The sequence below is a fragment of the Oncorhynchus kisutch genome, linkage group LG10, assembly GCF_002021735.2.
Source record: "Oncorhynchus kisutch isolate 150728-3 linkage group LG10, Okis_V2, whole genome shotgun sequence".
In the NCBI taxonomy this organism is placed as follows: domain Eukaryota; kingdom Metazoa; phylum Chordata; class Actinopteri; order Salmoniformes; family Salmonidae; genus Oncorhynchus; species Oncorhynchus kisutch.
This window is the reverse complement of record NC_034183.2, coordinates 11,389,125-11,403,769: the sequence shown is the minus strand read 5'-3', so window position 1 is coordinate 11,403,769 and position 14,645 is coordinate 11,389,125. Positions and strand designations below refer to the sequence as shown.

The 14,645-nt window shown below is 41.8% G+C and overlaps 1 protein-coding gene across 2 annotated transcripts in view; it reads right to left on the bottom strand.

Moving 5' to 3' along the window:
* Nucleotides 1–14,645, bottom strand: part of LOC109898452 (ATP-binding cassette sub-family C member 8) — a 138,915-nt gene that overhangs the window by 85,996 nt on the left and 38,274 nt on the right. For both annotated transcript variants that reach the window (XM_031833100.1, XM_031833101.1), the window contains exons 6-8: nucleotides 12,423–12,611; nucleotides 6,947–7,111; nucleotides 6,401–6,556 (exon numbers count right to left, since the gene is read on the bottom strand). In XM_031833100.1, the coding sequence (XP_031688960.1) occupies nucleotides 6,401–6,556; nucleotides 6,947–7,111; nucleotides 12,423–12,611 (510 nt within the window). The remainder of the gene's footprint in view (nucleotides 1–6,400; nucleotides 6,557–6,946; nucleotides 7,112–12,422; nucleotides 12,612–14,645) is intronic.

The window sequence follows — 14,645 nt, the reverse complement described above, 5'->3', positions numbered from 1 at the left end:
ACTAACCGGTGGCTCTGTTCTAGTAATCCCTGTATATAGCCCTGATACTGTTATTTTATTGCTGTTTTCTTCTTTATTTAAATGTTTTATTTTATATTTATTTTACTTCAGCTGCCAAGTTTGTAGCGTCATACCCCAAAAGACTCAAGGCTGTAATCGCTGCCAAAGGTGCTTCAACAAAGTACTGAGTAAAGGGTCTGAATACTTATGTAAATTTGAAGTTTAAGTTGTATTTTTTTTTTTATACATTTGCACAAATGTCTTAATCTGTTTTTGTTTTGTCATTATGGGGTATTATGTGTAGATTGATGAGGAAGAAAAATGATTTAATCCATTTTAGAATAAGGCTGTAATGTAACAAATTGTGGAAAAAGTCAAGGGGTCTGAATACTTTCAGAATGCACTGTAATCACAAGACAGACCCTGCACATCCACACACACACTGTGTCCCTGCACAAACATTCAGGAGAGAGTGTGAGGTTTTTAAAACCAATGCTTCGTCCTTCACAAAAACATGGTGAATCATGAGACCTTTCCAGCCTGTATGCCTGTATTAATTGCATTCTTCACCACAGAAACTGCATTGAACATGATGGATTAGTCATGTTGGATTCATTCACCTGGCCTTGGCTCCTGTCCTGTCTTGGCATCTGTATGGTAATGCTAATAAATTATGATTTAATTGTGATATAAGGATATCTTGATGGATGATTAATGTGTTGTGTTCCTCCACCTGGCCTTGGCTCCTGTCCTGTATGTCCTGGCATCCTCACGGTGACAGCCTGATACACACATCCCCAGGATTCACAGTGAGGGGGAGGGGTACAGCACTAAGTGATGGAGATGGATGTGACATTTCATACTAGTGTCATGATGTTGGCCTGGGGGATAGGTTTAAGACAGTCATAAATTCCTCTTCCCCCCTTTTTTCCTCTCTCTACCCTACTGAGGTTACATTAAAAAAAAACTTGGTTAACATAGAGATTCTGGGAACATCAGTAGGTGGTGGGAAATTAACTATATTCTGGTAACCCGAACAATTGAACATATGCGGTGGTACTTAATGAATATGATGTCAGTTCGGTTGTCATCTGAGACATTCTCATCAATGATAAGATGACAAACTCAACAGTGGAAAGTCTACACATCAGAGTTATCGGATTCACATGGAATTGTTGTTCAATTTAAATGTTTGAATATGAAATTATTTGTAATGGGATGAAATGGGATTTTAGCTTCTAAAATGTGAGATGTGGGTTTTCATAAGTTAGGGCTGCTCACTCAGTGGCCCACCTCTGTGAAGGGACATGGGCTATTGTCACATTCGCCTGGGCCACACTGTAAAACATTTCCTGTAAACTGTACAGTAACTTACTGGCAGCAATTGTCCAGTAAGTTACTGTAATTTATTTTACAGTACAGCTACTATAATCAATTTTACAGTAATACATTTTACGGTAACCCATTTTTTTTTACAGTATATTACCGGATTTACCCATGCAGCGACATATTACCCAGTGTTCTTTGCACATTTTCATTTTCAAATTTACAAAAATATTTTGGTCATTTAGTGGGTGCTCTTGTCCCTAGCAATTTAGAGTTTGTGCATACAGTATTTTGAACATGTTGAATGAACATGTTGTAGTTAAGGATACATTGGTCTTCAAATGAATTTGAGCTACAGTAAGATGGTTTAAGATATATCTCTGATTATGTCTGGATTGTGCCAATACAATACTGAGATGTTGACGGTAACTTGTTGCCAGAGCAATGAAACACAGTACAATACACACCATTAAACAGTAAGATAAGTATTTCTACAGTATTTTACGATAATTCCAAGATATTATAGCAAGCAGATTGGCTGTATTAATTAGCATATTACAGAATATTAATGAATACTAGGTGTTTTATATCACTTGTATTTCTAGAGGCCTAAACAAAGGTTTCCAAACTGGCCATGATTGCAGGGAAGAACAGAGAGAATGGACATGAGCATGCCGGGAGATGAGTTTGGATTGGTCTGCCATGTAGCATGCCTCTGTTTATAATGTGAGCTGCTCAGAATGTGTTGACAGTCCTTTCTACCTCTATGTTTTTGAAAGATACAACGTTAACCATCGAGAACTACAAAAGTTTGGCACATTTCTCAACAACATCTGAATTTAGCAAGTGCTATCGACAGATAAATTGTGAAAAGTGATGGGCTACTTTCTGCACATGCCACGGTCAGTGTGAACCAGAGTGACTTGACACAACGCTGGCCAAACAAGATGCTACAAACAAAACAGAGTTAAATGGTTCCAGTCTGCCATGAAGCGTTTATCTATGTATAAGAGTCTAGCTACATTTTCAGACATAAGTTTCTAATTTAGTCAGAAAGTCATTTTTATTGCAACATTTTCTAGCTCTGAGTCTCTACTTTTATCCAATTTAAAAAACACCACTTAAAATTGTACTACATAAGACCAAATCGAGGCAGTCGGTCACAAATAGGTCACCAGTAAAAGGTTTAAGACCTGCTACCACTCTGATCTGTTTCATGTATACATACAATTAATTGTCTGGGAACTACTGCCACATATCACTTACATTGGTACACGACTCTCACTAATGGGTAAAACAAATATAGCCACTTGCACGGCACGCCTTAAAATATGTTAATTAGTCAGCGATTCTTTCTCCTCCCACAATATTTCTCCACAATGCACCACAGTATGCTGCAGCATATATATATATATATATATATATATATATATATATATATATATATATATATATATACACATCTATATATCTACACACAAGGCACCTAAAAGACTCTCAGACCATGAAAAACAAGATTCTCTGGTCTGATGAAATCAAGATTGAACTCTTTGCCCTGAATGACAAGCGTCACGTCTGGACAAAACCTGGCACCATCCCTATGGTGTCACGTCTGCTCCCACTCTTCCTTCCTCTGGCGCCCTATATACAGCACTTTATTGTTAAAAAATCAAATCAGAAATTGCTAATAGTGAATATTTAACTGTATATTACACTATGCCAACTGATATTTGGTGTTTTCTATCACTTGCACTTTAAGCCTTAACAAAGGCTTTTAAACTGACAGTGACTACAGGGAAAAACAGATGAAAGGGATCTGGCTAGAATTAGAATGGATTGTAATGCTATGTTAGAAGACCAGAGCAGATTTAGGAAGTAGCCAGAGTGAGACTTAAACCTGCAGCCCTGTGTCTATGAGTCCAACACCTTCACACGTAGAGGTCTGAACCTCTTGACGGCGTCATTGGTATCCAGTATGGTTGTAAAACCTTGGCCACTGTTTTCTTCTCTGGCAGATCTCATTATGTAACCCTGAAGAAGACCCTGTGTGCTAAAATGTTGGTGATACCCAATAACTCATTGGGAGTGTGGGAGTGTGCAACCTTCTTTATGTTTTCACAAGTTTACTTTTCTGTTATTTAGCACCTTTCTAACTATTTGTGAGTGAAATGTTTGCCTTTTATTAGATTGTCCACATTAAGAGGACCAATCTTGAAAATGGTCGTGAACTCTTTGGAATAGGACTTGGGCACAAAAATATGCTGGTTTCATGAACAAGTGAATCAAATGAAAAAGGGAAATTCAATTATAGAGGACCAAAACTATGTGTCACCAAGGCTGCCTGGAACATTATATTGGAAAATGGACTCTCTTGACATCTGTTGAACTCCTTGGAATTGGCCTTATGCACAAAAAGAGGAGAGATTTATAGCGAAGGAGGATCAGAGGCGTAGTAATGCTGCTGAATAATTGTAGTTACAACTAACTACTCTATGCCTTTGAAATACGAGGCAAGAATCAAAATATTGTCAACGCTGTAAGTCAGAGGGGTTGGTATGGACACACACGTGCCTGAGCTGAGAAAACCATTCATATAAAACACATCCAGTAGTAAACTGTTTTCTGACATGGATTCACCCGTTCATTCTCCCCTCGTTTGGACAGGAACAAGTAGTTCAACTAAACTTCCTAAAGTATTCTTAGTGTAGCCCAACATATTTCATTTAGCTGTTATCGTTTTCAATTTCATGCATTATGAACCCCCCCAGACAGTCTTCTTCACTCCTCTACTTAATCCCTAAAACTAATCCGTGTGCCTATAGTGTCAGTCAGAACCACTGTTACACTGTTACTCTAAGCTTGTTTTCTACAGTGGTTTGGGCCTAGAATTTTTACTCTTGTTAAATGCACACAATGTCACATTGTGAAGAACACAAATGAAAGGTAACAAAATGGAATCTTACTCTACCAGGGAAAAGAGAGAGAGTGTGAGAGAGAGAGAACGAAAGAAAATGTGAGTCGGGAGACACAGCGTTCTCCCTGGTAGAGAGAGATAAGGGAACTCTCAGCTTGAACTAACAAAGAAACTTCTCTTACCAGACTGACTGACCGACAGATAGACAAGTATATTGGGCAAACAACAAGACGCCCACGACAAAAGCAGGACAAGAAGACAAACTAAGGAAAAGTAAAACAGTTTTAAAGGCCCCTGGTTCCCCCTGATCCATCCCCTGATCCATCAGGTGTTCTTCATAAGGGTTGTGTATCTGCACCACTGATTGTAGTTCCAGGCTAGGAGATAGAACTATACCAAAGCTGCCTGGAACAAGCCTGGAACAATATATTGGAAGATTACATTTGTGAGAACTCCTGTTTTTATTTAATAGTCTGGGAACATCAAACCAGTAACTGATATACTGATATATATATTTTTTTACCCCCAACACTTTCCTTCCATGTCCATGTACGGATATAGAGATGGGATATTAGAGAGCCTCACTGCTTAACATTAACTATACATGCCATGGGGCAGGGAGCATAAACGTATACATGCCATGGGGCAGGGAGCATAAACCTATAAATGCCATGGGGCAGGGAGCATAAACCTATAAATGCCATGGGGCAGGGAGCATAAACCTATAAATGCCATGGGGCAGGGAGCATAAACCTATAAATGCCATGGGGCAGGGAGCATAAACTTATACATGCCATGGGGCAGGGAGCATAAACCTATAAATGCCATGGGGCAGGGAGCATAAACTTATACATGCCATGGGGCAGGGAGCATAAACCTATAAATGCCATGGGGCAGGGAGCATAAACTTATACATGCCATGGGGCAGGGAGCATAAACGTATACATGCTATGGGGCAGGGAGCATAAACTTATACATGCCATGGGGCAGGGAGCATAAACCTATACATGCCATGGGGCAGGGAGTATAAACTTATACATGTCATGGGGCAGGGAGCATAAACTTATACATGCCATTGGGCAGGGAGCATAAACGTATACATGCCATGGGGCAGGGAGCATAAACCTATAAATGCCATGGGGCAGGGAGCATAAACTTATACATGCCATGGGGCAGGGAGCATAAACCTATAAATGCCATGGGGCAGGGAGCATAAACTTATACATGCCATGGGGCAGGGAGCATAAACGTATACATGCTATGGGGCAGGGAGCATAAACTTATACATGCCATGGGGCAGGGAGCATAAACCTATACATGCCATGGGGCAGGGAGCATAAAGTTATACATGTCATGGGGCTGGGAGCATAAAGTTATACATGTCATGGGGCAGGGAGCATAAACTTATACATGCCATGGGGCAGGGAGCATAAACGTATACATGTCATGGGGCAGGGAGCATAAACTTATACATGCCATGGGGCAGGGAGCATAAACTTATACATGCCATGGGGCAGGGAGCATAAACTTATACATGCTATGGGGCAGGGAGCATAAACGTATACATGCCATGGGGCATGGAGCATAAACCTATAAATGCCATGGGGCAGGGAGCATAAAGTTATACATGCTATGGGGCAGGGAGCATAAACTTATACATGTCATGGGGCAGGGAGCATAAACTTATACATGCCATGGGGCAGGGAGCATAAACGTATACATGCCATGGGGCAGGGAGCATAAACTTATACATGTCATGGGGCAGGGAGCATATACTTATACATGCCATGGGGAAGGGAGCATAAACTTATACATGCCATGGGGCAGGGAGAATAAACTTATACATGCCATGGGGCAGGGAGCATAAACTTGAAGGTCACAGTGTTCTGATGGAATATACAACATGCCATGAATCTACTTCAACTCCATGGGGGGGGCTTCTTTTCTGCCTGACGGGCTTCTTTCCTTTTCTACCCTGGGTAGAAACATCCTGGCTTTACCTTTAATACAGTAGACTAGACTACAACCAAACTGAATAGACCCGGATAAAATAGAATCAATTAAACTGTACAGGACCTACAATAATCAAGTAGAGTAGTGTATTGTAGTGTTGAGTAAACTAGTGTAGAGTAAAGTAGGGTAGAAGAGAATAGGTCTCACCTGGACTGGCATGGCCCACAGGTTGGGACAGAGGAAGAAGAACCACATGAGCTGGTTGGTATCTATGGCCACCAGGTTACAAATCTGTCCTACGGTCAGTTCTCCCATGGACATGTTGGAGGTGCACAGCCGCATGATCTTATTGTAGATCTTAGTCTGGAAGGAGAACACAGCCATAGGGAAACCAATCAATGAACCTGTGTTTTTATGGTTACCTGAGGACATAGCCTTACTATAATTCACCTAAAATATGATGTCGCTTGGCAACATTCATTCTTAGTTCCCTCTGCTACACGTGTATAATACCCCCCAACATAGGAAACCATGTGTGACCCTACGCTTTATGAGTTACACTTAGCTGCAATAGACAAGCACACTGCACAATATAGAGGTATTGACACTGCAGATGCTTTTCTAGCGCTGTTGCTAAGTAATAGAGAATAAGAATCCATGTGTGATGTATGTGAAAGTCTACAGAGATCACACTGTAGAGATCCATATTTTTGCTATGTGGTCCCTACTGTATATCAGCCTACAGTACAGTACCTGTATAGCCCCTCGTAAATTGATGCCGGTCTCAATAGCCACATAATACGAGGCCTGGAGGAAGGTTCTCTGCAGGATGAGGGCGAAGAACAGCAGCACGGCTAGCACGTAGGCATTCGCCAAGAACTCTTGAGAGGAGATAAAGTAGACCCCCAGCAGCTTTATCTGAAAGCACAGCGAGAGAAACCCAGTACGGCCAGTCAGTATCCTACTCACACAGACAGGGGGAAGATCTCAATTGCAGTGGTGGAAAGTACATGGTGGAAAGTAAAACATATTTTAAAGTACTACTTAAGTAGTTTAAGGGGGTATCTGTACTTTACTATTTATCTTTTTGACTACTTTTACTTCACTATGTTCGTAATGAAAATAATGTACTTTTTACTCCATACATTTTCCCTGACACCCAAAAGTACTCTGACATTACATTTTGAATGCTTAGCAGGACAGGAAAATGGTCCAATTCCCATACTTGATTTGTAAATGCTTAATTTGTAAATGATGTCTGCGTGTTGGAGTGTGCCCCTGGCTATCCGTAAATAACCCCCTCCAAAAAACGTCTGGTTTGCTTAATAAGCTATTTGAAATTATTTGTACTTTTACTTTTGATACCTAAGTATATTTAAAACCAAATACTTTTAGACTTTTACTTAAGTAGTATTTTATTGGGTGACTTTAACTTGAATAATGTTCTATTATTAAGGAATCTTTTCTTTTTTGTCAATTATATACTCCTCGCGTCCTTCTCAAAACCCATTGGAGGAGAAGGTATGAGGGGCGGTACCTCTGGCTTTCTCATCCAATGGGTTTTGAGAAGGAGATGAGGAGAAGGGATACAAGGTGTACGCAGTTGCGATCTTCCCAGAAGCTACCAGCAGGGAGGGTAAGGGAAAGAACAGCCACTCCAGTATGGTGAGTCTGACTGTGACTGTTATGAAATGGCAGGTAAAAAAAAATCTACAACATAGATCTACTACTAATATCCAACCACATCTGTTTACAAGACGGTAATCAAGCATCAAAGAGAATATGTACATTAGAGGGGGAAATGCTTTCATTTTCTATAAGGAAATTACTGAACCATTCCTAATCCACTGAGGAGAATAACTCCCAGAAATTCTTTAAGATGATCAATCAACAGTCCACTTAAAGTCGTCTGAGTGATCTGAGTCATCTGTTGTATCTTATCTAATTACACACCATAACACTCTGGCCAGCTGTTCTTGGAACACTCTCTCTCTCTATCTCTGCACTGTAATGATGATGGATGTCATTCAGTTCTACCAGTGAATCACACCAAGACTGGGGTCATTCCCATAACAAATCCACTGTCTTAAGGAAGAGCAATACACCAACAGAGGTCATCCTTCAGGTGTGAAACCCTGACCTCGGATTATGCCATAAAGGGTCTCAGGCGAGAGGGATATCTTCTCTCCTATCTCTAAGGAGCCATTCATACTGGAACAAGACATGTAATAAATGCATCATTCTATTAGGGCTATAAATCATTTAGAAAAATAATTCAATCCTTTTTGTTTCAATATGAACCCTTTTCTTTTACAGGTTAATATGTTTAGGACCTCTCTCTCTCAATTCAAGGGCTTTATTGGCATGGGAAACATATGTTAACATTGCCAAAGCAAGTGAAGAAGATAATAAACAAAAGTGAAATAAGCAATAAAAATGTACGGTAAATATTACTCACAGAAGTTCCAAAAGAATAAAGACATTACAAATGTCATATTATCTATATATACAGTGTTGTAACGATGTGAAAAAAAATGAAAGTACAAAAGGGAAAATAAATAAACATAAATATGGGTTGTATTTACAGTGGTGTTTGTTCTCCACTGGTTGCTGCTGTGATGCACACTGTGGTATTTCACCCAGTAGATATGGGAGTTTATCAAAATTGGGTTTGTTTTAGAATTCTTTATGGATCTGTGTAATCTGAGGGAAATATGTGTCTCTAATATTGTCATACATTTGGCAGGAGGTTGGGAAGTGCAGCTCAGTTTCCACCACATTTAGTGGGCAGTGTGCATATAGCCTGTCTTCTCTTGAAAGCCATGTCTGCCTATGGCGGCCTTTCTTAATAGCAAAGCTATACTCACTGAGTCTGTACATAGTCAAAGAGTTCCTTAATTTTGGGTCAGTTACAGTGGTCAGGTATTCTGCCACTGTGTACTTTCTGTTTAGGGCCAAATAGCATTCTAGTTTGCTCAGTTTTTTTGTTAATTCTTTCCAATGTGAATGTGTCAAGTAAATAGATTTGAGTTTTCTCATGATTTGGTTGGGTGTAATTGTGTTGTTGTCCTGGGGCTCTGTGGGGTCTGTGAACAGAGCCCCAGGACCAGCTTAGGGGACTCTTCTCCATATTTCTGTAAGTGATGTCTTTCTTATGGAAAGTTTGGAAATCGCTTCGTTTTAGGTGGTTGTAGAATTTAACCACTTTTTTCTGGATTTTGATAATTAGCAGGTCTCGGCCTAATTCTGCTCTGCATGCATTATTTGGTGTTTTATGTTGTACACAGAGGATTTCTACTTGTCTCTTTCTCCCCCCCCCCCCCCCCCCCCCCCTCTCCCCCTTCTCCCACTCCCTCTCTCTCGCACACACTTTTTACAGTGTTATAATGAAATACAGCTGACTCCTGTCCCGAGTGTATGTCAAATAAAATACTTTCTTTGAATGCACTCCCATGCATTCTTTCGAGTGCTCAGAACATCTTGGTGCTCCACTCCACGTATTCACAATAAGCAAATATTTGTGTCTTTATTTAACTAGGCAAGCCAGTTAGGAACAAATTCTTATTTTCAATTACAACCTAGGAAAGGTGGGTTAACTTCCTTGTTCAGGGTCAGAATGACAGATTTTTACCTTGTCAGCTCAGGGATTCGATCTTGCAACCTTTCGGTTACTAGTCCAATGCTCTAACCACTAGGCTACCTGCTGCCCCTATTGCCATGTTCCATGACAATGCATTTATCAGTTGACTACACAGCCTTTCTTGTCTGTCTAATGGAGATATTTTTAGCTTGATATCTCTCTTTAATCTTTAATCTCTTCCGGGGGCGACTATTTTAGTCTACCCTCGGATCAAACACACTGTCAAGATGGAGACAGAGGAGAACACCATATGCCTTCTATGAGTGACTACAGACAACATGGCCACCCAATGTTTCCAAATCAGCTCCTCTTTAGAAATCCTATTGCTTAACTAACTCAGTGACATTCAACAAAATCAGGAGAGAGCATACTCCTGGAGGAGAGAGCATACTCCTGGAGGAGAGCGCATACTCCTGGAGGAGAGCGCATACTCCTGGAGGAGAGCGCATACTACTGGAGGAGAGATCATACTCCTGGAGGAGAGAGCATACTCCTGGAGGAGAGCGCATACTCCTGGAGGAGAGCGCATACTACTGGAGGAGAGATCATACTCCTGGAGGAGAGAGCATACTCCTGGAGGAGAGCGCATACTCCTGGAGGAGAGCGCATACTACTGGAGGAGAGATCATACTCCTGGAGGAGAGAGCATACTCCTGGAGGAGAGCGCATACTACTGGAGGAGAGCGCATACTCCTGGAGGAGAGCGCATACTCCTGGCGGAGAGAGCATACTCCTGGAGGAGAGCGCATACTCCTGGAGGAGAGCGCATACTACTGGAGGAGAGATCATACTCCTGGAGGAGAGATCATACTCCTGGAGGAGAGAGCATACTCCTGGAGGAGAGAGCATACTCCTGGAGGAGAGAGCATACTCCTGGAGGAGAGTGCATACTCCTGGAGGAGAGCGCATACTCCTGGAGGAGAGCGCATACTCCTGGAGGAGAGCGCATACTCCTGGAGGAGAGCGCATACTCCTGGAGGAGAGCGCATACTTCTGGAGGAGAGCGCATACTCCTGGAGGAGAGCGCATACTCCTGGAGGAGAGAGCATACTCCTGGAGGAGAGAGCATACTCCTGGAGGAGAGGGCATACTCCTGGAGGAGAGGGCATACCTTATTTGCCTTCTATGAGGAGCTACAGCAATATTACACTTTGCAACTCTGTGACTTTCAAACCAATAACTGAGAATCTATCATTACAGCAGCAGAGGGGATCTGACTGGGGTCAGTACAGGAGATCTGAAAGATTGACAGATGCGTCCATGTCCTGCTCTGAGTGGATTGTGAGAGGAGTCAGAGAGACAAACAGACAGAGAGACAGAGAGACAGACAGACAGAGAGACAGAGAGACAGACAGAGAGATAGAGAGACAGACAGACAGAGAGACAGACAGACAGCAGCAGACCAGTCATTAGCCTCAAGGATTTCACCGTTGAGGACAGTTGTGGTTGGAGGAGGACAGTAAATGTCATTTCAGAATGGAGACCTGGGCTCGTATCCACAAAGCATCTCAGAGTAGACAATGGGTCATAAGTTATGAGAATAGAGACATTTTACTCCTACTCTTATTTCTAAAAAATAAAAGCTATACATGAAGCCTCATTCATTATAAGAGTCAGACTGTAACGATTCTCGTCCTCGTCTGATGAGGAATATGAAGGATCGGACCAAAATGCAGCGTGGTACATGTTAACTTTATTAATCTGAACACAAAATAACAAAGGTGGAAAAACGAAAAAACGAAACAGTCCTATCACGTGACAAAACACAAAACAGGAAACTACCCACAAACACAGGTGGGAACAGGCTACCTGAGTGTGGTTCTCAATCAGAGACAACGATAGACAGCTGCCTCGGGAACCATACCAGGCCAAACACAGAAATACAAAATATAGAACAAAAACATAGAATGCCCACCCCAACTCACGCCCTGACCAAACCAAAAAAAGGAACTAAGGTCAGAACGTGACACACACCTAGTCGGCAGATATTTAGGACACCTCATGAGCAGTCCTAACCAGATAGGAGTTGTTACCAGCAGGTGTCTTGATAATAGAAAAAGGCAGTGAGTCAGTGCTTCCTCCACCACAGACAGGACATTTCTTTGGAGTTGTTAACATAATGTTTTGATATTTTTACATGATGAACCCATAAATAATCTAGACCTACATGCAACAGTATCTCTTGTGCTTAAGAAAATGATTTCACATGAGGCCTTATTCACATGATATGCCTAAATACTTCTAACCACTAGGCTAATAAATAATCCCATAAAAAAGTGATGTTGTTTCAAGTTATCCATTTGGAGCAAAACATCATGTTGTTAAAAAATGTCTAAATTAGGCATGCCTATAAGTGGAAGGCATCTAGGGTAAAAATTGTGTAAAAATTATAGACCTTTCAAACGTATGCAAGGTTGTATTCAACCTTGCATACATACGAGGACGGCTCATAGTAATGCCTGGAATGGAGTCAACGGAATGGTATCAAACATGTGGTTGATACCAATCTATTGACTCCATTCCAGGCATTACTACGAGCCATCCTCCCCTCAGCAGCCGTCTACTGGTGTACGTATAATGTCTTCTCACCGGGGGCTGTATGGTGCGGTTGTCCTTGCTGATGTGATGGACGATGCCAGAGATACAGAGGGGCCCAGCGAAGCCCAGAAGGTCAGCCAGGAAGCGGAAGGTGATGCTGATGATGAGGGGCCGTCCAAACGCCTGGCGTAGGGCCCTCCAAATCCACTTAGGGCCCTGCGGCATAGAGCCCAGAGGCCTCTGCAAGATGAAGGACATCATGGTTGTATCAGGAAAAACAGTGAAAAGTCAAATGTCCATGTACAGTCCTACACAAGTTCCAATTATTCCCTGTGTTTTTTTTACACAAGCAAAACAAGGCCATTCATCATTCATTCAGGAACATGAAAAGATCATTAGCTGGAACAAAAACCTGCATACCCAATGTGATCTGGAGCCAGTGAGAATCACACCTACAGAAAAGGAACCTCCGTGGAACCTGGAATTCAGTGTTTAATGGCATTCAGTGTTGAATGGAATTCAGTGTTGAATGGAATTCCGTGTTGAATAGGATTCAGTGTTGAATAGGATTCAGTGTTGAATAGGATTCAGTGTTTAATGGTATTCAGTGTTTAAATGAGGGGAGAAAGAGAAGTGTGTAGTTCTCATGCTTTTTCAATCAGTGGTTCCTTAGTAATGATGTCTTCCCAGTTCACCATCTCCTGACTTCAGTCTTAATGACTCAGGCTACTGTGACATCGGCATATCACACAATGGGACTTCACAGAAGAAGTTCGCTCAGATCTGACAATACACCAGCATTCAGGCATTCAGGTGTTTGTGTGCAGTCAAATAGTTTGTCCGATCTCAAAAGGTTGAAACCCTCCATGTACGCTGCATGAAGGCCAAACATTTTGAATGTTGAAATATTGATTGTAGTCAACCCCTCTGACAATGTGTTGTGTGATTTTTACACACTTAGAGTTAGTTAGTAAGCCATCTTAAAGAAGCCTCTGTGTCTGTGTGTGTGTGTGATGTGTGTGTCCTAGTTTTTCCACTCCTCTCTAAGGGGTGATTGGCCTGGCTTGGAGCCACCCTCTGGTCAGGCTCTTTGATACAGAGAGCACAGGTGCAGACACATAAATAAACCAAATTTTGTTCTTCTGCTTCTGTTAATTCACATTCACTTCCGAAACTTTCCAGTTTCATGGAGACATACACATGTAGCCCATGGGGATGAGTGAAACTCACTCCTCAGCCTGAAGTGTCCCTACTTGCGCCAACGCATAGCTAGCTTTTCTCTTGCTAGCTTTTCTCTTGCTAGCTTTTCTCTTGGCGCCGACTGGTACGGGAGGGCGGTGACGCGTGCTAGCAGTCCAGAAGTCTTGGGTTCGAGCTTCATTAATTATTTGCTAAGCTAAGCAGTCTGTTACATACACATCACGTACCAAGCCGTTACCAACACCTTGCGTTCAGGCTCATATAGGATCTGTCACTCTACACACTGGACCTCACCCAAATCCAAACATGGAATTAATATGTATCCATTTATATGGCTTTCTAGTTCCACAGTAATGACAAAATACTCCCCTGAATATCATTCCGACTGCATAATGCTAGTACTGCGGTGTAAAGACCCATGTGCTTGTTTTAACCCTGCACCTGTTTCAACCCACCCCATGCTCGAGTCACTACCCTAGGCCCAAGCCAGTCTCTGTGAATGGCCTGATAGATGCAGACAATGAGACGGTCAGAAGCTGTGAGACACAGTAGCACACAGCAGGGCACAATGGTTAAGGGTTTTTCTTCTGGCAGGCGAGAAGGATAAGAGCGATGGAAGGATGAAGCAGAGGGATGAAGGAGAGGAGAACAGGAATACTAAACTAAAAGGGGCAAAGGTCATTCTCATTCTACTGTAAACGATGGGACTCTCTGACCCCACGCAGGGTGAAAGCACTCGACTTTTCATGGAAAACAATTGGGAAGTGTGTGCGTGTGAGTGGGGATATGACAGTTCAGTTTTATAACAATAGAGAACAATGATTACCAGGAAGATCCATCTCAGTTTAATTGCTGCAATTAAACTGAGATGTCAAACCAGGACAGGCCATTGGAGAACAACTCAAATGGATGCTTTTTAATTAATTATTCCTATTCCCATTTTCACACAATCCAACTTGACAAGCTAGAATGACGCAAAGCAATGGAAACAGGATGTCATGTTTCAAGAGGAACATTAAAATCAACCCAAACATATTGTGCAATCTGCTCTTATATAGAGGCTTGATAGTGTAT